We start from the raw sequence: 25,210 nt of genomic DNA, 5'->3' as shown, positions 1-25,210 counted from the left end.
GGAAAACAAAGCTTCAGATTCACTATGAGCTGTACAAACAAAGCCTGCATAGTTATAACAATGAGCTGTGCAAGGCCAGACAGCTGCATTTATCTGAAATCATTAATAAGAATGTCAACAATTCTCGAACTCTGTTTGCTATGGTTGAAAAACTCACAAATCCTCCTAAACAGTCAAATCCAGACCTCCTCTCCACTGAAAAATGCAACTGAGAAATTGCCAACTTTTTTAGCCAAAAAATCAAAACGACTAGATAAAACATTCACGCAACACAAAACAAGAAAACTAATCTGTGTCTAAAACCTAGAAATAACTCTGACGTTATGTCACAATTTAATATTGTAGATTTAAAAATCCTAGAGGAAACAGTTCTTCATATGAAATCAACAACTTGTTCTCTGGACATAATACCATCTGACTTTTTAAAAACTGTTTTTACCTCAGTAGAAAGTGATCTCCTACAAATAGTTAACAGCTCACTGGCATCAGGCATTTTTCCCAAGTCACTAAAGACAGCTGTCATTAAGCCACTCCTCAAGAAGAGAACTCTAGACGCCTCTATGATGAACAACTACAGACCTGTCTCTAATCTCTCTTTTATATCTAAGATTATTGAGAAAGTTGTATTTATGACTTGTGGAGTCCCCCAGGGGTCAATTCTTGGACCTCTTCTGTTTAACTTGTATATGCTCCCTTTGGGTCAGATATTGCAGAATTTTAACATCAATTATCACAGTTATGCAGACGATGCACAACTTTATGTGTCTCTGTCACCAGACGACTGCAGCCCAGCAGACGTACTGTGTCAGTGTCTGGAGGAAGTAAACACCTGGATGAGAGAGAATTTTCTACAATTAAATGAAGACAAAACTGAGATCATTCTGTTTGGGAGCAAAGAGAAGAGGGTCAGCGTTGGTAAATATCTTGAAACTCGGGACCTTACAATCACTGACTAAGTTCGTAACCTCGGAGTGTTGATAGACTCAGGCTACGTGCCCACGACAACGGTAACGACAGATAAACGCAGAACATTTCGACAGATGTGCCTATCTTGCACACGGCGACGGCGTTTTTAGGAGTTCAAAACGGAGAAAACGCAAACGCCCTCCAGAGTGGAGATCTTGAAAACGATCCAACCTCTCGTCGCCGTAGGAACAGTTCAAAACGCAGAAGTGCATTTTTTGCACACGTTAAGTGGGTAGTTCTCCATTAACAACTCACATATCTCAATATATTTATTTTGGACACTCTCCCAATCCACATTATCCACTGCCTTCCTGGCTTTGTAGTTCAGTGTCGTGTTCAGGAGCAACTGGACCTCATCATCTGTCCAAACAAAGTTTGAAGGCGTACTGTTGTTGCTGCCGCGCTTCGCCATTTTCTTCCAACTGACGCGGAGAAGGTAGCCACAAAACAGGCATTTCTCATATTTATTAATATATAACAATATAACTCATATAACAATACCAAAGGTATTATTGCTACTGCCACCTACGTCCGGGGCGTGCATACTACATCGGCAAACTGCGAGTTTTATACGTTTTCCCTGTTCCCATGGGTAGACAGATATCCACCCCAAGACGCTCGTGAGAACGCAGATAAATTGTGGAGGAAAAAAACGGACATCTGCGTTTATGCTTCAGAGCGTTGTCGTGGGCACGTAGCCTCAGATCTGACTTTCAGCAGCCACATCAAAGCTGTCACCAAGGCAGCTTTTTACCATCTCAGAAACATCAACAGAATTAAAGGTTTCCTCTCCCAAAAAGACCAGGAGAAACTCACCAAATGTAGACATTTTTAAATCCAGGTTAAAGACATTTCTGTTCTCATGTGTCTATGCATGAAATATCTTTTAACTTATCTAGACTGTTGCTTGTTTTTAAATTAATTTAAATTATTTTATTTGTTTCTCTTTATATTCTTTTATGTATTATTAATGCTTCTTACACTCCCTGCTACAATGCTTTTATTTTATGTAAAGCACTTTGAACTGTTTATACATGAAATGTGCTATGTAAATAAATTTGATTTGATTTGATTTGAAATACAACAAAAGCAAAACAGAGATTAACATCACGGAGGCAAGAACGAAAAAATAACTGGATCAGCTCCGTAAGAGGCAAACTGAAAAAACAGGGAAACAGAAAAAGTCTGACTCAACAACGACAAGGATCGCTCAGATTATTTCAGATGGCCTCATTCCTGCAGCATTCCTTCCAGAGGATCCTCATGGTAGGACATCAAAGTGAGCCTCAGGCACCTTCCAGAAGATTTTAGCCGGAAGAGCAAAGGAATCCCTGTGAAACACGGCTGAGTTCATGCCTTTAGGAGAAAAGTGTTGCCATTTCTAGGAACAATAATAGCTTTCAAAGCAAAACGGTCTGGGGGCTCAACTAAGGGCTGAGTGAGTAGTTAATCTACTCATGTTTGGTCCGCAACACACACGGTCCTGTATATCTCAGCACGTGGTGGATAACATAACCATTGCAGTGGAAAGGGGAAAAACACAGTCACATGATAGATAATGCTATCTTTCACCAAAATGAGCTTTTGAGTCTCTGCGTGTGTTATCTGGTGTTCCTAACACAGACTGTGACTCTGATCTGCTCTTCAATTGTTAGGCTGCTGGGAAACCTGCTTAATTATCTAAAAGGCTTGTGAAACCTTTGCATTTTTAATCAGAGTTGGTATAGCAGGTGGTAGGGGAGGAGAGATATGATAAGCAAATTAATTGTTGCTCCACTTGATAGCATTTGTGGATTCATCTGTCCATGCCAAATAGGTTTAAGATTTATCTCAGCTTGTCTTTTCTACCCAGAACCCCTTAAGGTTGGCTCTTTTCTTCTTTTGTTTTGCTCTTTCTAACAGAAGACTGCAGGCAGACAAAGTGAAGAAAAAATACATCCTGTACGCCTCAAGGCTTTAACTTTCCTCCATATGCCCAGTGAACCTGAATAGCTGTTTTTATCAGTGCAATTCATTTCCCCCCCATCAGCTCAGTGGTGGGAATCACGTCTCACTGCAGCAGCATCATATTTTTCTTGCAATATCTAAGTTGAGCCCCTTCCTGCCTCCCATCAGGTCTATAAAATGGTACAAAAGAGTAAACCAGAAATCCTTCTCATCTCATGGATGATTCTACTAAATCCATGCTCTGACATTTACAAATTACAAGTACTGGTAAACCAAGCAATTCCACATGATGCCAATTAAGGGGCTGTGTCAGCTGGTTCGAGGGCAACCAGCTGGACAATGTGTGTGATTGGCTAAAATACAGCTTGGCAATATATATCCACAAGCTTCCCTGTGCCTGTTGAAGAAATTAATCATGCAGCTGTGGGGGGTAAACTGTTTGTCTGACCCCTTTAATTTGACAGAAGATGGGGACTCCTCAGTCCACACGAAGCATATGGAAAACAATGATGCGGACATGAGTGGCCATAAGCTGCACATGGCACTTTGGGGAGAAAGTGGCACAGCACCATCTGTTAAATTGAGGAAGTCCCAGTTATGAACGACTGAGTGAATTATTCATCACATCACTCGCAATAACAACCGAATGACTCTCAAGAGCGGAGGTGTTGAAACCAGTAATGGAAAATGTTCAACTCAAAGGATTTCGTGACAAAGAACACTGACAGACTGTAATGAGGCTACATTAAAATGTAACTGATTGAGGAGAAGTAGGGAATTTTGAACAACTGTTTCAACTATGCATAAAATATTACAGCGTTACTGCACACTGTCTGCATTGAACGTAGTAAACATCACCTTGTGTTTAAGATAAAAGACATAAAGCTGATCTACTACATAACCTCAAGATTAATGCAGGTTTTTAAAAGGTACATCCTCATTTTTCTGTCTTGTAAAAAGAAAAAGAAAAACTATTGTTAAAAAGTTGCTCGTTGTCTTGGTATAAGACAGCTTCTGTAAACACATACAGCAAAACAGCTAGTAAATAAATAAATAGTGTGTAAGATAACTATTTGTGTGTCACGGTGATATCTTTTGTATTATTTAATTATAGACTGCCTTTTTTTCAGATATTCATGACTCACATATCTAATCATTCTGTTGTCTTAATTTTTTCGCTCTCAGAGCCTATCAACTACAGTCTCCTTAACCTATAATGGCAAAGACCAAGTTTTAGGAGGCTTCCAGTTAAGTCAGTAGGTATCGAGATAATGGGTATTCGAGGACCTTATGTTCCATGCCCGGTCAGTGTTTGAACACAGGTGATTCAGACGGTGATTTTAGAAAATCACTTTTTTAACTACACTACTCAGGTCACAAATGCTACAAATGGAAACCACAAAGCTTACAGTTGCTAAAATGTTGTCACTCACCTATAGAGTCTGCATAAGGATATGCAAGTTTCCCGTTATAGGTCAGGTTTGAACATGTATGACTTCAATTCCTACTCCAGCAGTTAGAAATCCTTGGAAAACTTATCTTAGTTAAAAAAATGGTCAAAAAGTATTTTCTAGAAAATAAAAAAATTCTCATAACCCCAGAATGGTTTGTTGTGTGACTCTTTGACTTATGAATATGGTCATCTGGCACCACCAACTTCTCCAACCAGCAGATGATACTGACTCTGCTTTGCTATGGCAAAGTCTAATATTGGAGTAATTCTGCCATTCATTTTTGAACATGTGAACAGTTCTCAAGAAGAGGAAGCTTGATTATACAAGGTAATATACAAGGTCACATGCAAGTGGACTTATCAGAATGGTAATGTAATTACTTACTATAGCTTTCTACAGTATTATAAATTCATTGCTTGCCGGTTGGCCAGCCAAGCCACGGCTCCTTACTGGGTTCGCCAAGAGCTGCATCTCCTCACTCGTTTGACGAACATGCCTGTATTTAGGGTGGCATAGATAAACAACAGACCAATATCCTATCCCAAGTACAGCTCATTAATTCTTTATAGAAACACACATTTTACCAATGGTAGTGTTTCACCTGGAGGCTCTGAAACTATGCAATAACTAGTGCAATAACACACCTTCAAGATATCGCAGCTTTTAGACTTGTGCACTTCACTAACCCTAACTAGACAACAGACAAGGTTTAGAATGGACATTATGATGGAAGTGTTACAGGCCTCGATACCTCTGCTATTTTATCACCAATGCTGCACATCTTGCAATACAGTGTTACATTTAATTGACTTTAATGAAATACTACTTCTTATCAAAGTATTCAGAAGAGTGTGACCACTGTTTATAGTCATCTGTGCTATAAGATGTTAAATATTTTATCAGAAAATCTTGCAAATGGAAATCCAGCAATTCAAAGAGCCCAACTACTGACATGATCAATGACATAAAAAGAAAAACTACCTGCTGGGTAGTACTTTGCAATTATTAAACAGGACCTAAATGCATCAATACTCCATGTACCATACAATGAAGCTATCATTTGTCAAACAATCAGAGGACCTTTATTGCAGTCTTGAATATTTCCCAGTTGAATCGATAGGCCAGAAAAAAAGTGGGAAAAAGTGTCTCATTTCCTGTCTGTGCCAATGTCATTCTCAGCTGACTGTGCTGTAGATGCACTTGATTGGGAATCAATATTGCAGTCTTTTTCAGCAGTGCAGGTTATCATTCAAACAATACAGATGAGAAGAAAAGGAAATCCTTCCTCTGTTAGCAGAGAGAAAGAGAGGAGTGAAAGTTAGACAGAAAGTTATAAAACATGCGTTCCTCTGAGGGATTAATCCTGCTGCTGCTGGAGTCGCAACTGAGGGCCCCTTACATATGAGGGGCCCTGAAAGTTCAGCTCAGAATGCAGTCTCCTTTTGATTTATCACCACTTTTTCTAAATCAGCAATGCCCAATCACTAACATTCTCAACAAAAAAAAGATTAGCATGGTTTGCAAAATACATGGGTAGAATCTTCACCAAGGAAGGAAATAGTATTCTAACTAGTTCCAGGAGCTTTCTAATTGCAAACTACAATCATGTCTGACCAAATTTAAAACAAAATCAATTTTAGAAGTCCGTTAAAAAAAATGCAATTATATGCAAATTCATGCAAGACTGTAGGGGAAGACCCAGAACTTGCTGAAGGGATTATTTATCCTTCCTGGTCTGGGAAACACCTTGGAAACCCCCAGGAGCAGCTGGAGAGTGTCTCTAGGAACAGGGATGTCTGGGTTTTCCTCTTGGACTGTGTTGCCCTACAACCTGACCTCGGATAAGTGGAACATAATGGATGGATGGACTTTTCTACTTCGCTTTCACTCATGAAAAGTTAGGGCTACGAGTTGCGATCAGATGGTAAGGGTTAGAAAATATACATGACTTGCATATTTTCTATATCATAGAAACTGCCCGACATAAAACAATTGGGGTATTAGTGATACCTTTCCACCTCACAGTTTCTAACCATAAATTGTGACTGTAAGCTTTGGAGATGTGGATAAACACACCTACTATGTATTATCTGATGAGAGCGGCTCTGTTAACCTTGATAATGCCTGAACGTTTAGCAGGTATAATAATTATCCTAAAAGCTCATTGAGCCCAATATCAAACCTTCTGACATGTCATGTGAAACAGCAACAATGATTTACGCCGATCACAATGCAAAAATTGTTGCTGTGAAACTTGGGTCCTTTAGACATTTACCAACCACCTCATCATTGCTGCGGACATTAAGACAGACACAGTTAGAGGATGTCAAAGTCGTTAGAATTCATCATCTGGACAACATGAATGGCTGTACAAAAGATAACTGGAATCCATTGAGTCCTTATTGCAATATTTCAGGCTGGACCAAAGAAATGAACTGAATTATGTACTAATATTTTTGGACTCCTGCCACTAGCAAGGGTAAAGAAGAAAAATAAGTGGCTGTCCTTTTGTTATTTCTCACAGCATTGAAGCATCAAGTATTGTTTTTTAAACTGACACTGCTCTCATGTGTGCTTTCATAATGTTAAATGTTGCACAGCTGAAAAAAAACAAACAAAGAACTACACAGTGCAGGTACCCAATAACTATCTCTTCACTTCAAGTTTTAATGCTAAATCAGCCTCCACTTGTCATTTTTCACACTTCATTTATGTCTTTCATTTAGTACTTTCAGATTAACGTATCCGTCCACCATCTTCCCGTTTTACTTTGTCTGAACTGGCACAAACTGAACACAAAGTGATTTCCTTTCAACAAGTTTGGACATAGTTCACCTCTTTCTTTATTATGAACAACTTCTTCGCTCTGCTGACTTTAGCTGGTAATACTTGAGTAAAATTAGTCAATTGGTCAACACACCTTCTTATGAAGAACGAGGAGGTTTTATTTTCCTTCTGAATAAATGAAGCTTTTTTTCGCACATGCACCCTCGGAATTTATGATCCATGGATGCTGCACACGCAAATATTAACACAGCAGGTAATCCCACAGAGCACAGTAAGGGAGTGTGCCTGCTGATGTGGAGAAGGCCCAGACCTTATTCTCTGCACATCTGTGAAACATTGAAAACATGAAAACAGTTATGCTGAGATGAGTTTTTAATATTCTGCAAACTTTGGTCGAAAGAAAAGAACACAGTAACACAGCCACCTTTCCATCTGAACAATGTTTATTTCTATATTAAGAAACTTATCTCCTACAAATTCTGTATCCTGTAAGATACTGACTTCCGGAAATTCACCCTCTTGAATAAAACTCACATTTATCGTGGTCACATAACACTGGTCATACAGGAAACTGTACTAAGGTCTTATCCATCCACAGACCCCTGGCTACACTTAACTGTACGAACTTTCCATGCGCAAACGAAACATCACTATCTTTTTAAAATAAACTACAGTGAGTCTTGAAGGCAGAACAGGGACCCCCCCCCCCCCCCCCGTTCTAATTAGAATCCTTGTTGGTGTCAATCACCCCTGCAGAAAATGCCAGTTGCGTGTCAAATGTGAAGAGATAAAAATCCCTGTAAGCTTTGGAGAGACAGCAGTAATGTGTCCCCTGCTCACAGATGAAAGGACATCTAAGGCTTATTTTGTGTGATAATGCTCCTGGAATGATAAAGAAACATCCCCAAAATCAGAAATGAAACATGTCAACATTGGCCACAAGCCTGTTTCAAACAAACCACCACAACTGGGAAAAGCAGCATGTCTTATTTTGAGGAATCTGACCTTTGAAGACAGCATCCCTGTCAGGCCAGTCAGCATTAAATATCAAGCACAGCATGAAGCTGCATGTCCCAATATACTCAGAACTGAACCAGCCAGTCCCCTCTGAAATATTGAATTTGAAAAACAAATTTGAGTTTGACCATAAATCAAACTGCTCTTCTTAGTCCACATTAACATTGGTATTTTACATCAGTTCAAGATCATTGAATCAGTTCAAAAGGAAAACAAATTAAATCAGAGTAATAAAGAAAAAGGCAGAAATTCAGCCCAATGTCCATCCGTGAGAAGATTCTCTTTCACTAAATTGTGCCTTATTTCTACAATAGTGACATATAAAATAGTATGTACAACAGTTAAGTCCCATGATTGATGCTTCACCTTTACACATTTGCATCTACAAAATATGACATGTACTGATTTATTTGTTTTTACAAATTTTTTAAACATCAGTTTTATTGTTTTTGATCTCCACCAAACATAAGCATCTTTTTCTCGTATATGTGTCACCTAACGCTCATAACAGAGGTATAAAAGAGGCATTTTCACATTCCTTAAAGGGGGTTATTTCTGTGCCCTTGCCTGAAATCTGACATTCAAAGGTAAACTCGACATGGAGGATTTTGTATGTCACAAATGTTAAAAAGCTTTGTTTATTGTTTAAAAGGCAAACGTAGAATAATTTCCAAAGACATAGCAGAAAATTCAGCTGATATGTCTGTCTCAAAACCACAAGATAACTACTTGTAACATTCTTACAAATAATTTCTTCTTACATAATATGGAGAACAAAAACATGGATGACAAAGGAAAGAGTGCCCTCTCTACATCCAGAGCTAAGTTACAGACGACAGTGCACAGGACTCCCAGATTAACCTGGGGCTGATGCTCCTCTGAGTGCATCTGTCATCTCCCCAGCTGTGTCAAACTCGAGTGGACAGGTTCTTCTTCCCAGAGGACACTACTCACCACACTGCAGTGTGGTCATTACATTCAATTGTTCCATGGAATAAGGGTATTCTACTTACTATGACTCACATACGGAAATGTTATATGTTGTGCCACAGTCTATTGTCTCTGTATAGTGTGTTTTGTCTGATTTAAAAGGCATTGTTTCTCCCCTGTTTTCTTGCCTGTGCTTCATAACACTCACGCCCAAAGAAATGTTCTTATTTATGCCCTATGCTTGTATTCTCACTGTCATGTTAAGCACCAGGGTGTCCTTGACTTTATATTCTGCAGGAGATGAATCAGCAAGGACTTTTAAACTCTGTGGCATTTAAAAGCTGGTTAGTCAACAAGGTCCAAGTCAATTAAATTACAAATGGACGTGTCACAATGGCTTTATGATTCCCACTCAGCCATGGGGCATCCTGATGGAGGTGTATTTCTGTGTGCACGCTGTTACTACAGGCATGAACACTGCGTGTCTTCACTGCACTTTAGATGGTGACAGGAAAAGACGGATGCAAAACACAAGATAACTCAGTAGGCGTCAAGCAGAATTCAAGCCTCTGCCTTCAAAAGTCACAGTAACATAACTCTCATGAGTGGATCAGGCTGGGAACGTCAATACTAATCCATATTCATCAATAGGATTTGATCAAGTTTGTTTCTATGTCACGTCATTGTCAAATTTTACCAACAAAATGGGCAGCAATAGTAAGAGGGCTGAGTGGAAGCTGACAAAAGACTGGAAAATCGCAGCCATTAAAGCTTTTGCTAGAGAGAATACACAGTATCCTGTATATATATATATATATATATTTATTCCTATAATTATAGGCACATAACTCATCTCCACAATGATTTTTATTTTTTAAATGATCCCTCCTTGTGTAAAAACACCCCTTCAAATTATTCTCTGACAAAAACTGATGTGTTGGGACAATTTAAAATAGCAGAGAGGTTGACATGCTGACTCTCAGTCTCTAAAAACTGAACATCAAGGATCAGTCCTACCGCAAAACGTATTGTAAATGTTTGTTCACATGTTTGTTCAAATGTTGTTCTCAGAATTAAGAAAAGGAAACATCGCAATGGCAAATTATTTTTAGTCTTCATAATGAAATTGCAACGTATCATCCTAGGCCAACAAAGATACTTTGGGATCTCTTTGGAAGATCAAAAGATATTCTGGTTCAAGACCAAGTACTCTTCCAAGTCTTTCAAGAGGAAGTCAAAATAATATCCTTGGATTGCAGAGAGCAAGAGTCATTGGATAAAAACATCGGTATCAGATGATAGTGGAGGATGAAATCCCCGTTCACAGTGCTCTGCATGAAGACGGTTGTGTGTTCATCTGTGTCTGGGATCGAAAGCTTCCAACTTTTGTCGCTATGCTGTCAGGAGCGATCCTGTACTGCGATAAAAAGCGTCTGCACTCTTCAGATCACGGCACTGTGGCAGTGATCTGAAGTTTTTAAATATCAAATAATGCTGATACCTTCATGCTAGGATGATTTGTTTCAGACTGTGACAGGGATTTCACCTGATGTTTCCACCCAGTATCAGACAGAGCGAGTCATAACTTAGTATAAAACATATTTTATAGGTGTACATCTCAAGTCTTATCCAGCCTCAGACACTTCAAGTTGGATCTAAGACAAGTTTTAGGTTTTTAGGCAGCAAATCAAGTCTCGGAGCAAGTCTAAGTTAAAATCCAAAGTTATCCTGATCGGGTCCAACATACCCGTCAGGTTTTACTGTTCAAGTCCACTAACCAATCCCAAATTCTTACATCATGAGTACCACATGTTCCAGTCCACTCAGTTCTTTGTCTGCTGGGAGCACTGGTAAGAGGGACAATTAGAAAAAAATGTCCGTCCTCAGAAGTCGACATAAATAAGTAGAGAATACAAAAACACAACACTGTTTTTTCAGATGATTTTCAAAATGCATTGATTCCATAGGAGAGCAACTTTTCAAAATGAAAATTCATGATGGGTTTTGGTTTTCAACAGAGGATATCAAGACTGTCACATAGGACAACACAATTAGCGTTGGTTTACATGTAGCTGGCACTTCAATTAGTTGGCAGATCTCCCTTTGTCACCTAAAAATGCTATCTGAGAATAATTAGCTGTGGATCTCAAGGGTCAGGAGGGCACATACCAGTCAATAAATTTGAGATGTTATTTGGGGACAAAGCCATTTAAGGTCAGCAGGAGGATTTTAGAATTAATAAAAAACCTAACAAGGAACCAGTACAGGCAGGCAAGCATAGGGGTAATAAGAAATTAATCAACACTGTATGGTGCCCCGATGGATACCTTTGATAACGAATTACAGAATTCAGGATGAGAATAGACAAAACCGTGCAAAAACCTTTGTAGGTCAGCACTTGAAAATTTAAAACTGAGGTTTTGTTTGTTAGCATGCACAAACAGAAAATACTTAAAGAACTGTGGATTGCAGCACTTACAGAAAGTTTCATGCATTTTTCCCATGAAAGGCATGAAAGTGAAACATGACCCAGTGAAAGTATGTGGTGGTGCATTTATATACAGGGGCCAGATGCATGTATTTATCTGTGCTTTAGAATAAACTATCTCTTTAGAACAGCTGTAGAATACTGTCTTTATTAACAGTTTATTTAACAGTTTTTTTCTTTTAGCAGTCTGTATTAAACTGCTGGTTTGGCCCCCTGGAAGGGCTGCTGCTTTTGCATAGTGGAACTGTTAAGACAGAATGAAACTAAGGCCTGTATGATAGACGGTATTAAAAACATTTGTCACAGTTTCAGGGAAGCGCTTGTCTGAAGTGTACTCCTTACTGTAAAAGATAATTAAGATGGCACATGCTCCACCATTTTTTCTCCGTCTATGGCCTGAGGCTCATAAAAACAGGACCACTTCAAACAACAAGTCAGCATCTAATTAAATTTCTGTACAAATTAATTAGACACAATGTTGACAGTTCCATGAGACAATTACAGTGAAGCAAGCAAGACCGTGCTAAGATCATTTTGATATTCAGCTCCAAAAAGGCTTAGCAAATTCCTCAAAGCATTGGCTTTCAAGAGAGAACATACAGTAATTGATATGCAAACAGTAAAAGCTGTTGATCCTCTTTTTAAAAAAAAACCTTGATGAAGGCCAGTGTGACAGTATGATTTGCCTTTCTGTATGTACAGTTATATATTTAAGCATGTAGTATATTTGTTTTTATGTGACCAAAGGTTAAGTCGATGAAGTTAAGAGTCAAATAATGGTGGCATGCTGGAAAATGCCTTTTAAAATTCAGATTAATTAAAAGCTTCCTTCAGGAAAGAGGATGAAAACAGTCAGACTTTTATGAATGAACAAATTAGAAGAGTCTTATTACAAATGTAATGACTCCTCTTAATACACAATCAAACGTGGTAATTCTGTAGCATTTTCAATGCAAAGCTTTGTTTCAAGGTGCTCAAAAACAGCACATATTTATCTTAAAGGATTACATGCCGTCAATCAGTCATTTGTCATAGAAGCTACAGTACAACTGAGTGAATGAATCTTTTTACAGTATTGTCGTTCTTCATCCAGGTGGATCCGACTCTTACAGTCAGAAAAGCTCTGTGGATACAACTTTTTGCACTTTTCATCTCTCACCCATGAAGTCAGTGTCATAACAGAAAGAACCAGATTGCTAGTATAGGTAAGTAAAAAGAGTTGCTGGGCTGAATGGTATAGCCGTTTTCACAAATCAATTCAATTTCAATTCAATTCAGTGTATTTTCATAGCGCCAAATCAAAACAAATGTCATCTCAAGGCACTTCAATGATACTGTCCAATTCAAACCAATAAATAATCATAAGCCAATCAAATTCAATTTGTTAAATTCAAAATGAGTCCAATTCATACATACAGTGCCATTTCAAATATAATTTCCAAGCTTAGGAAACCAAACGATTGCACCGACAACAACAGCAAAACTTTTCAGGAGGAAGACAATCTGGGTGACTTTTTCTGCATTAGCTGTTCACACAAGCCCATCTCAGTGGGATGCATTCAAAAATGCCATCCAGTTCAGTTGAGTTGAATACAGTCTGATTAATCAAATAAATCTGGTTACAGTACAAATCATAATGAAATTGTATCATATTGGATGCCCATTAGTTTGTCTCTGGTTTGTGGGGAAAATAATTGAAAGCTACCATCTGTAGAGACTTTAAGGAGTGTGTGTAAAAGACACAAAAACACAGCTGGATACATACAAAATAAACAGAATGGATGAAATCAATGGAGTCAAAAGGCGGCCACAGTTGGATTCTGCCTCAAGGCTCATGAAGGGTTTAATATGGCCCTGGCCAAGTAGTCACAACATATATATATAAGTAGGAAGAGCAGCTTTACCTTTTAATTAATCCCAACAAAGAGAGTGTTTGTGGTAGAATATTGCTTTCATCTGGAGAACTGTTTGTGACAATCGCTGGGCCACATTTCCCACACATATGGGGAAGCACATTAAACTACTGTCACCATAAGAGGATTTCCAGGCTTCCGCGATAACAAATTCTAATCATAGCCTGAAAATGCTCTGTCCATACTGGGAAATGATGCGTAAAAATGTTGTATGTCAGTTTAAGATAAGAGAAGGCAGACACTGACATTTAAGGATTGCAGTGAGTGTTGCAGTTAATCACCAAAACCTCTCAGCTGCCTCAAGCCAAAGTTTGACCTACCACACTAGAAATTATGTCTCTGGACTTCCCTCTTAACTGCATGTCTTTCTGAAGTCGACATTTGCTTGCAGGATCTGGGGGTATCACATACACTTCAGACAAGACCTGTCTCAATCACATATTTCACAGCCTGTTGGCTACGTGACATCAACAGCCTCATTACAAGTCTGTTGTTATGCTACAGGACAGGAGGGGGTGTCTTGGCGGTCCAGGTGGCCGGTATGAGAACTGCGCTGGTGTGGACTTCGGCCTCTCTCCCGTCAATAATGGGACATAAACAGCTTTCAGCACAACTAAAGCGTATTGATACCGCGCAGGACCTCAGAACTGTTAAGAGTATAGGAATAGGAAGTATAGGAACACTAATATATATTAGTGTTGCAGATAATGACGAATTACTTATTAAACAAAAATAAATAGAATAAAATAAAATAAAAAGTAATAAGTTATTAGTTATTAGTTTTACAACTTTGAGGCGCAAATCCTGGTTGACAACAAGTTCATGCTTAAATTCCCGAATAAAGAATTCCCTATTGAATGAACAGATCATAAAAAAAGTAGTAAAAAAATTGAAAACTAGATTTCAACAAGGCTAAACAAAAGCCAGGACTTGAAACTGCTCTAATACTGGACGCAGTGCCATTTTACGCACACGCTTCGGGGAAAAACGTCCAGCAACTGTACAGCAACTCAGAGGAAAAGTCAACGCGGGGGTACCCTCCTCTAATAAAAATCTACTCATTGCTTTTTTTCGCCTTTATGTCGTTTCCCCCCTTTTTTTAATAAGTCGTCTTACCTCTGTTTCTTCTGCAAGACCCAGGACGGGAGAGACAGCCGAGCAAGACGGCGCACAAAATCCACCACTTGGTCAGAGACATGCTGCCGTACGGAGCGCTGATCCAGGCGAAGTGTAAGGTTTAGAGGGAAACTTCAAGTTGTAAGGCTGAAGTTTGAGTGTCTCAGCAAGTGTCAGTGTATATGTGTGTCTGTGCTCGGGTGCGTACTTCCGTTTGATAACAACGTCAGCTGCAGGGCAACATGAAAGTGAAATTCTCAATAATTTCCATCTGTCATCAATCATTAAAAATAAATACAAATATTTAATCTCACCCATATACCAATCAAGATATTTATTGGAAGCAAACGACGACTGACACTGAATATCATGTAGTCATTATTGCCAGTTCAGAAGTATGACGTAATTCTTGTGAAGCTATAACAATGATAATAGATGTGGGATCTACCAATAGCACATCAGAGTAAAACCTCGCAAAACACACAAGTTCGCCCTCATCTCTTTGGAGCCTGTAAACTGTTGCAAACAGAGCCCTGGGTTGCTTCTTTTCTACACATCAACTAGCCTTTAATCTGCAGGAATACATCTCAAAATAATGAGAAATTTTCATGGGAAGACTCGGCTGTCTGTTTCAGTCAGGGAATGCGACTGGATTTATAGCCTTGGGAGAGGTTCTGAAACCTTAGCTCCCTCAGGCAATGCTGCAATTGAGCTTCAAGATGACATATATGTTGAAATATTAGGCTTCAGTCCCTTTCTACATTATTCTGTCATAACATGAAAAAAGTCATTACACTGTCAAATTGCCTGTGTAGCCTATGTACCTAGTCACAAGCGGTAACAAGTAAAGAAAAAATAGTCTGGATATTAGTAAATGTTTACCAAAGATAGTTTGTTTTTATGTTACAGGTAGACCGTAGAATATAAGGTGTACTCTTGCCAACATTATATTTAATCTCTTTGCACACATTGTGCTATTTGGCACGGGATTAATGGAATTGATGTTTAACCTCCTCAGTTTGCAATGACATTGTAAGCAGTTCTGACTTTTTAGTTCTTTCAGAGGAAACATACTGAAACAGCTAATAGTCTTCCAGCTTTTTCTCCCTCCATAGTTTTATTTACGATAGTTAGCAACATGGGGTTCAGTGTCTCATCCAAATACACTTTGATTAGATAAACCAGAATCGAGCCATCAATTGGCAGACAACAGCTCTTCCTCCTGAGCTACAGCCACCTCATGCTATGTTCTTTGCCTCTTCAAACTTCCTCACACTTTATTCAGACATGCCTGTGAAAGTGACAGAAAAAGCTACAGAGTGTACAAGATGCTTGCCATTTTCACAACACTAGATAGTGAGTCAAGTGAATTCTTAAACAAAGTCCCCATGGAGTTAGTTTCCTGACAACAACATGTCATATCGCCATAGCAATTTGTTGTAGCCTGCCAAACCTGCAAACTGTTATGTAAAAGCATTTATGTCACGAGGTGAGACCTAGTGAGATTTCCATCTCGAGATGTTACAGAAAAGCATTGGGGCTAATTTACAAAACAGTTTTTCCAGCTGATTGCCGCAAAAATGGCAGAGAGTGGTTTCAACCGGACCGCGAGCCAGTGCCGCATTAAGCTGAAGAAGCTTGGAGGTGGTTCGAAATTATGGATGTTATTTACGCTTCGGCACGCACTCCGCCCATCCCTGAGGGTCCCCTTTGTACGGTGCGAACGCAAAGCTGACCCCAAAGCAACCCGACCCGTACCGTACCGATACGAAGTGACCCGAACCGTACTGACAGTGGAAACGAGGCTATAGATACAACAGAATGATAGAAGCAGGGTTTTAGGGTTCAGAAGTTTAAAACTACCTATCTATAGTCAAGGGACAGCTTCTGGATAATTTTTCTTGCTTCTGTTCTTCTCAGTTGCTGCTTGCTTTCAGAGCAGGGAATCACATAGAATGAAAGGGGCCTCCAGTCCAAAAATAATATTATAACAATGATTCAGTATGGTGAATTGAAACTGAAATGGCCACACTTTTTTGTGCCATCATCAGTTGCCATAACCTAATTTCAGACTGTGACAGGGTGTCCTGGTTAAAGTCTGGAGAACATCTGGGAGAGTCTGGACAGAAGAAAACTAGTATTTGTCTCGTCTCCCTAAGTTGACATCAAGCCAGCCTATGGCAATTGCTGTCATGAAGTTGGTAAGCAGTTGGGAATGGGCTAGTTGTCATACTTGGTAATCTTCCTTGTGTGGCTGTTTTGAACATCGTCTGTGATGCAAACCAGGAAAGCAAGGGTTTTATGTTTGGCAATAGGATGATAAAAATAGAAAACAGTGCTGCGTATCTCTAAATACGATGAAGATAGCTGAGGGTAATACTTTTAAGGTAATGTCGTTAACTGTATGAATCAACTGAATCCCAACAACACACCCTGAGCAAACTATGACTGTTTCATTTTCATGGGTCAATGTCTGAGCTTCATATCCTGAGACACAGAAGGCCTGACATATTCTAACTGATTTAGACAGTGTGCAAGTGACTTGAATAAACTGGCAATGTATAATTCATATTTATTGCTTAGTGTTTGTTTCTTTGTGTTTGACTTATTTTTAAACTCCTAAAGTATTATGGATTGAAACCCTGAATGTTGGGAGTTACTTGAAGGATCTATCCACTACCACTTGTGGCCCAACCCAAAATTGCTTGAAAGCATTTTAAACCCCTGAACTTTATTCCTGGGTGTTAGAGCACCAGCCACATATTTATCATTTACCCTCTGGTTTATCTGATCAATTGCTGCCTACTGCAAACATTTAGTGTTTTGAGAGAACAGCATCAACAAGCTCATAGTCTACAACCTACCCAACAACAATCTGTCTGTATCTGGTCATGACAACCTAGCAAGTCTTTTTAAAAAAAATTTTTTTTTTTACCCCTTGTCCTGTCCAACATTATGGCAGAAGAATTGTAATCTGAATACCGTTTATGCCAAACACATTTGCTATGCCAAGGGAAGCTTTATTAATGTAAAGCTCCCCTTGATGCCCATCAACTGCTTATTTATTTGTTTTTGTTACAATACAGGTTCGTAACCCAAAATAGCGTAAGCAGTATACCGTAAGCAGACAAGCAGAGAACAAACACACAAACAAACAAAAAAAAGCACAAGTAGAAGCAAACACATATAACTCAACTGTGGATACAGATGACCTCAAACCATAGGACAACACAACAACTGTTTAGTGAGCATGCTACTGGGCTAATGAATATGTGTGTGTGTGTGTGTGTGTTTGTGTGTGTGTGTGTGTGTGTGTGTGTGTGTGTGCGCATGAACATGCAGTACACATGGCTGTGTATTTAGCACGGTTATCCCACATGATAACCGTGCATTATACATTATGAGTGTATAAGTGTATAGGGCCACAATCCACAGCCCCCCAACAATCAGATGCAGGCCGAGAGGGCCCCAAGACCCAGGCCACCAGCAGCCCCCATGGAGCACAGAACCCGGAAAGCCCACCGCAGGGGGAAGCCCCCGGACAGAGCCCCCACAGGCATAGGGCAGAGGCCCCCCGGTGACCAGAGGCGACAGCCCGCTGGCTCCGTCAGGCCACCGCCACCCAGACATGGGCTGTGCGCTGGAACCGGTCCCCACGAGGGGCAGAGGCCCCGCTCAATACCCGAGAGGGCCAGGCGCCCCAGAAAGCCAAGTGTAAGGGGCCAGTGCATGCCCCAATGCCCCTGGCCAAGCGCCCCAGGAGTCAAGACATGTCCACAGGTGGGTGAAGCCGCGAGCAGCGGGGAGAGGCAATGCGCCCCCGTATATATTACTTGTATAGTAGAGGCTGTGTTCAGATTTTTCAATAGTTTACTTACTTAGGCAGGGGTCCCAGGCTTCCCAGGGTGCGTGGAACACTCCGTAGTAATATGGGAGCAGATCCAGCGAGCAAAAAGAGAGAAAAGTGACCTGCATGTGGTGTGGCTAGACCTTGCCAATGCATATGGGTCAGTCCCCCACCAGCTAATCGAGTATGCCCTGGACTTCTTCCATATCCCTGTCTGCATTCGCGCCTTGGTGTCAAACTATTTCGCAGACCTCCAGATGTGTTGTACTCATCAAGACTTCACCACGAGATGGCAACGACAGGAAGTTGGCATTGCTATGGGATGCTCAATCTCCCCCATTATCCTAATAGGGGCAAGGAAGACGACGGGAGGGGTGAAGCTACCATCTGGACAAAGGCTGCCACCAGTGAGAGGCTATATGGACGATGTCACCACCATCCTTCAGACAGCAGCATGCACAGCGAGACTGCTTAAGAGGATCGAAGAGCTCGTGGGCTGGGCAAGGATGAAAATCAAACCCGCAAAGTCACGTAGCCTGTCCCTTAGGAAAGGGGTCAGGAGCGACCATACCATCTTCGTCGCAGGTGGCGAGCAGATCCCATTGCTGGCTAGTCAATCCGTCCGTAGCCTCGGTCGGACCTACACGGCAGACCTCTCCGACAAGCAGATGGGGGAAGCAGTGAGGAAGCAGCTTGCAGAAGGCTTGGCAAGGATCAGCGAGAGCCAGCTCCCTGGCAAGTACAAAGTATGGACTTACCAATTCATCTTGTACCCAAGGGTGATGTGGCCACTGAAAATGTGCGAGGTCCCCTCCTCAGTGGCAGATAAGATGGACAGGTCAGCGAACGTGTTCATCAGGAAGTGGCTGGGACTGCCAAGATACCTGTCGGACGTGGGGCTATTCGGGAGGAACACGCTGCAACTGCCTTTGCAATCCATCAGCCAGGGATACAGGCAGGAAAAGGCCCGACTGGTGCTTGAGCTGAGGGGTTCCACCGACGAGCTAGTGAGAGCGGCTGGTGCCCAAGTACGAACAGGGAGGAAGTGGAAAGCCCAGGAGGAGGTTGACATGGCCATCAGCAGGTTAAAACACCAGGAGGTCATGGGAAGAGCACAGGATGGTCGAGCAGGGTTGGGGAGAGGGGAGGCCCCCCTCTTCTGGTCCAAGGCCTCCAAGGAACAGAGAAGAGCCATGGTGGTGGCAGAAGTGGCAAGGACGGAGCAAGATCGGCTACGCGTCAAAGCAGTGTCCCAAAGCCGGCAGGGAGGCTGGATGTCTTGGGAAGGCATCACAGTCAGGCCCATGTCATGGGCAGATATGTGGAAAACCCCCCAAGCCAGACTCAGCTTCCTAATCAAGTCCACCTATGACACTCTGCCTTGCCCCCGAAACCTCCACCTATGGTTTGGCGCGGAAGAAAGCTGCCCCCTGTGCAACACCATCAACGCAAGCCTCCAGCATATCCTCTCAGGATGCAAGACGGCGTTGTCGCAAGGCCGCTACAGGTGGCGGCATGACCTGGTGCTGAAAAAGCTGGCAGAGGTTGCAGAGGCATGCAGGCAACAGGCCAACAGCCAACCTCCTGCCCCAGTGAGACAGCCCATCCCCTTTGCTAGAGCTGGGGAGAACCCCAAACCCACCCACCAGAGAGCAACACCAAGACTCCTCTCACCCGGTGGAGAGTGGACCATGAGGGTTGACCTGGGAAGACAGCTCCAGTTTCCTAGGGAGATAGTGGAAACATCACTCCGGCCAGATATGATCTTGTGGTCAGTCCCAAGCAAGACCATCCTGATGGTGGAACTCACTGTCCCGTGGGAACAAGGGATGGAGGCTGCCAACGAACGCAAGCGTTCCAAGTATGCAGACTTGGCGGCAGAGTGTCAGGAGGCTGGCTGGAAAGCCATTACATGCCCTGTTGAGGTGGGGTGTAGGGGCTTCGTGGGCTCCTCAATGGTTCGCCTGCTTCGAAACATTGGCTGGACAGGAGCAGGGAACCGGAAAGCCATTAAGGAAATGGCGGAGGAGGCAGAGAAGGGCAGTTTCTGGCTATGGCTAAGGAGGAGAGATAGAGGGTGGGGGCAGAACACCTAGGGCTTCAGCAGGGGGTGGCAGGTAGAGATACCAGCCATCGCTCCGCCACCAAGAGATGTACTGGGGTTAAAGGAGCGAAACATCTGTGATTGGTGGTCCCCAGCTGATGACCCGTTCCTGCCCATAGGTGTTTCAAGGGAGCACTTTAGAATAGAGGGCACTGGTGGAGGTGCGTCAGGCAGCAATGCCTAGCAGGCATACCAACAGCCTGTATCTTCAAAACTCACTATAGAATAAGGGCAGCCGGCTGCTGATGTATTTTTTTTAATTCAGCAGTGCTTCATAATTAAGCTCCAGATACTCACAGTTGTATGCTGCATGAGCAAATGCAGGCAGGATAGGCACACACCAAATCTGAGATGATGGACGACTCAAGTTTGCTTTTTTTAAGTTCAGACCATGTTTTACTGATATAAAATTTTATGTTACAAATCGGTGTTACCCCAAGCTGTAACTAAATACAGTGGAAACCGCTTATAGTGGTCACGGATATAGTAATCAACCGCTTATATAGATCAAAAGGCTTGGGACAGAATCATTTCTATACAAATGCTGTTTAAATAATTTGTTTATAGTAATCAAGAAATCCGCTTATAATGTTAATTTTTGGCCATTTAATAATTTTAAAACTACGTGTAGCTATTTTATTTTTTACTGCCTTGATTCCTTTCTGGACGTCTGCTTCTGCCCTATGCTTCTGCCTCACTAGCTAACGTAACGAGTTGACACGGGGCGGCAAGCGCGCGAATCATGGCTGGAAAAAGGAAGTCATTTTCTCTGAATGAAAAACGTAGTCTCCTCGAGGCGTATGACAAATGACCAAAAACGAGCCAACGAGATGCTGCGGCGAAGCTTGGCACCGGCTGCACAGCAGAGAATAAGTTACGTACTGTATTTGAGTTAGCCTACAGTATGTCTGCGCACTGCGCAGTACTGTAATTAAACTTGCATGATAATAAAATTCAGTAAATGCTGTAGCTATCCGTTTTATTTAATTTTTCTCATTGAAAAATGATCCAAATGACATTTAGATGATATTCTGCATAAAGAAATAAGTGAAATACCTGTACTGTAATACAAATTCGGTTTTAGTAATCAACCGCTTATAGTGTTCAAATTGGCTCTGGATCAACGTGATCACTATAAGCGGTTTCCACTGTAATCATATTCAAATTATTAAAATAAAGGGCTAGCACCATCGCCTCACAGCAAGAGGGTTCTAGGTTCGATTTGGAGTTTGCATGTTCTCCCCGTGTATGCGTGGGTTCTCTCTGGGCACTCCAGCTTCCTCCCATCCAAAAACATTCATGTTGAGCTGCAAACATTAGCTTTGGCTAGCAGTAGCACACTGTCAGCTCCGTATCTTCTGGTTTCAGGCCGCAAAGCGTGAGAGTCCAAGTTTGCCCATGTATCGTACAGCTTTTGTTCACTACTTTTGGTGTAGTACTCTGTGATGAGTTCGTAGTGCACCACATCGTAAATGAAAGGTTCCATTTGAAATTATGAACAGCGTTACAAAATGTCTGACTCACTACATAGAGGGGTGTCACAGTTTGTTAAGATATTGGTCAGGGAGGTCACAAAGAAATGCCACAGTAACTTTAATGATGTCAGCCACAATGTGCTGTGATAGTGAGGTGTGGTTTCAGAGACTGATTAGTGCTGCTGTGGGGCATTATCAAATCAATCTCTCCCTGTTTTTATGCAGTAGCATGCAGAGGCCCTGGAGACTGCTTGGATGCCAGCCACACTAGCTCACACGGGACACACGCTTGCATGTGTTGTCAGCGTTGTCTCATTTTGTGTAGTATGAAAAGTCTCGACATGCCTCTCAAGTAGCACAGCAATGGAAGAAGGACAGGCTTTTGGTACAGAACTACCTGGCAGATGGCAAAAAAAAAACTGCTGTCTTTGTACCTTTAGCTTTCACTGGTTGTATGTGTGTTATCAGAACTCACAGAGGTGAAAATGACTTCTATAAACACAGTTTCCTAAATTTTAAGCATTTCATTTTGATCACTTGTTTTTAACCATTCTTCAAATAACATTTGTTGTAGGACCACATTTCAGTTTTGTATAGAGTCAAGTCAGATTGCACATAAGTGTATTAGGAACAGTAATTATGTTTGATATGAGACAGTTGATCATTGTTACCATTTTTGATCTGATATCATGTAAGAAGCAACAGTAAATAAGACTGAAAGCAGTAGGGCAGCTGTAAAAAGATGGATTTTCCATCTTTTTTAAGTTGATATGACTCACTTGTACGGTTTCTGAAACAAAGTAAGCTACCCTGGGAAACACCTAAATTCTCTAGCAGATTTGTTCTTTTAGAGAAAAGTTAGAGGGATTCACTTGTAACGAATCAGGCCACAGTTTCAGCAAGTTTGTTTCTGGGTGTGCATGCTTTATTGGGCCTTTGTTCACATGTGTGGGAAGTCAGTGGACAAGAATGTGCCTGTCTGTGAGATTAAGCTTGCAGAGCCATTACTCACACTGTTCATGGAAACTGTGCCTCTGCCGTCCTCCACCTTCAGTGTGGAACATTGTGGAGTAAAAGAAAGTTAAAGTCACATGGTCAAATCTGCAGAAAAGCTGATGGAATTTCCTGTGTGCTAATTTTCCCTCACAATATTTTGACCTTATTATTTAACGCTTGAAATAATGTGTTTACGCAGAAGATATCTGACACTGTAGCTTGTAGCAGATGAAAGGGTGACATGGTCCATCCTCATTTATCAAGGAATGACTTTCTGGCAACTTTGAAGGGTTGTGGCTTCTGTTTTATTCATCTCATACATACACACACACACACGCACACACACTTTTATTGGTAGAGATTTGTTTACAGCAAAAAGTCTGGAAAGTCAATGATGGATTCAAAGTTAAAAGTGTCAGTTTTTACAATGACATTTGTTAGAAACATTAGAAAGTTGGGGATAGAATATTAAATGAATAATGAAAACTTTTTGGGGGGAGGGGGGCTGCTGTTCATTTTGGCTGCTGTCCTTTTTTTCAACTTGGTGAAATTGTTCAGATTGAAACAGAGACCATGTTGTTAGCCATAACATTATGGCCTCCCTGCCAATATTAACATTTAGGCTTCAGCCCAAGCTAAAATAGAGCTCCAAAGCAGACTCAAGAAATGTTGTAAAAGGTGCAAAGAGGGTTTAATCTTTCACAGGTGGATATAGTCAGAGAGTAGACAGGGCAATCCAATGAATCACTGAAAGACGGATATAGTGATTAGTCCTTGTAGTGTTTTCTTCCAACATCAACTTGAACATCAACTGAATGTCTTAGATCCAATACAAGTACAAGTAATCTGACTCGAGGAAACTGACTCGAAGAGGTAGAAGCAAGTTGAACCATGGAAGGCAAACAAACCAGGAAGCAGGATTAACAGGTAAATAACTTATTTCATATTGAATGCAGGAGCAACTGAGAAGCCCTGATTACCACATGGAAGATGAAGATAATCCAGTGAAGGCTGGCTGCTCCTGCAGGTCCTTAATAAGGTCTCATAACCAGGGTAGATGGATTGCCTGCATCTGTGTTCAGGTGAATATCGTTTGTTACCTCGATCAGAGCTGTCTGACATAGTCGTCTTGATGAAGCCATATTTCTGTTAGAGAGAATTTGTAATACCTGATATATTGAATGACCACATTTCCTCAATATATTTTTTCTTGTATGATAATGTGTGCATATCTCAAAATGACAATGCCTGGATTCATCTGGCTCAAATTGTAAAAGGGGACATGAGACATTGTTTTTAGACATGGATTGGTGACCACAGAGTATTTAACCAAATTGAGAATGTTTGGAATGTGATGGAAAAGACTTTACACATCTTTGTGACCCTCCAATCATAAATACATGATCTTAGTGAACATTACAACTCATAGATATTATGCAACCTGTGACAATAAATTGTGAGGATTTGTGAATAGTCACGTATCCATCCAAATAAAGCACAAAATCAGTTCTGTCAGACATCTATCAAGTAGAATGTTTATAAAGCTTTAATGTGGAACAAACATTTTGTTTGGCATGTAGGCTCTGCAACCATTCTGCCCTGTGCACATGCTTTTCTCAGTATGCTGTTGGAGTCATGAGTGCATTCTGCTCCGGACCCTACAGGTGGATGCCGGGGAGGTGGACAGGCTGAAAAAAATATCAGTAGACAGCATGCGGGAGAAGCGACATGGAAATGATAGAGTAAGCAAGGAACATTGAAGACCAACTTATTGATGTGTTAGAAACTAGAAATCAGCTGTCATCACTTACAGAGCGCCACATGTGAAAGCTTTCTCAGCTGGAGCTGAAAGACAAGGTGCTTTCGACTGGATGGCACACATAATCACATGTACATTACTGTTTATAGCCCGGCACATCTGTTCCCTGAGCACCATCTGAACCCACATGACATTAACGTCCAGTCTCAGTAGAATATATGAGGCTTTAATCTCTGAGAAGTGATGAGTTGTTGCGCTTCAGGGGGGAGGTGAGCTTCCATTTGAAAAAAGAAGCGCTGTTAATGCTTGATGATAAATGTCACAAAGCAAAAACAGATGAAAATGTCAAACAAATTCCAACAACTGTATTTTCATAACTTTCTGTAAATGTCAATAAAGTTGTGCAAGCGA

At 41.2% G+C, this 25,210-nt stretch overlaps 1 protein-coding gene across 3 annotated transcripts in view; it reads right to left on the bottom strand.

Annotated features, from left to right (window-relative positions):
* tfpia (tissue factor pathway inhibitor a) overlaps nt 1-14,969 on the bottom strand; it is a 69,017-nt gene extending 54,048 nt beyond the window's left edge. The window contains exon 1 of one of the 3 annotated variants that reach the window (XM_075479035.1): nt 14,619-14,969. In XM_075479035.1, the coding sequence (XP_075335150.1) occupies nt 14,619-14,700 (82 nt within the window). In that variant the 5' untranslated portion in view covers nt 14,701-14,969. The remainder of the gene's footprint in view (nt 1-14,618) is intronic. The other 2 variants (XM_075479034.1, XM_075479032.1) reach the window with 2 other exon arrangements.
* Nucleotides 14,970-25,210: the final 10,241 nt, after the last annotated feature.

Source organism: Odontesthes bonariensis, chromosome 12, assembly GCF_027942865.1.
Source record: "Odontesthes bonariensis isolate fOdoBon6 chromosome 12, fOdoBon6.hap1, whole genome shotgun sequence".
Lineage (NCBI taxonomy): Eukaryota > Metazoa > Chordata > Actinopteri > Atheriniformes > Atherinopsidae > Odontesthes > Odontesthes bonariensis.
Note: the sequence above shows the minus strand (reverse complement) of the source record. Positions and strands in the feature narration are given on the sequence as shown.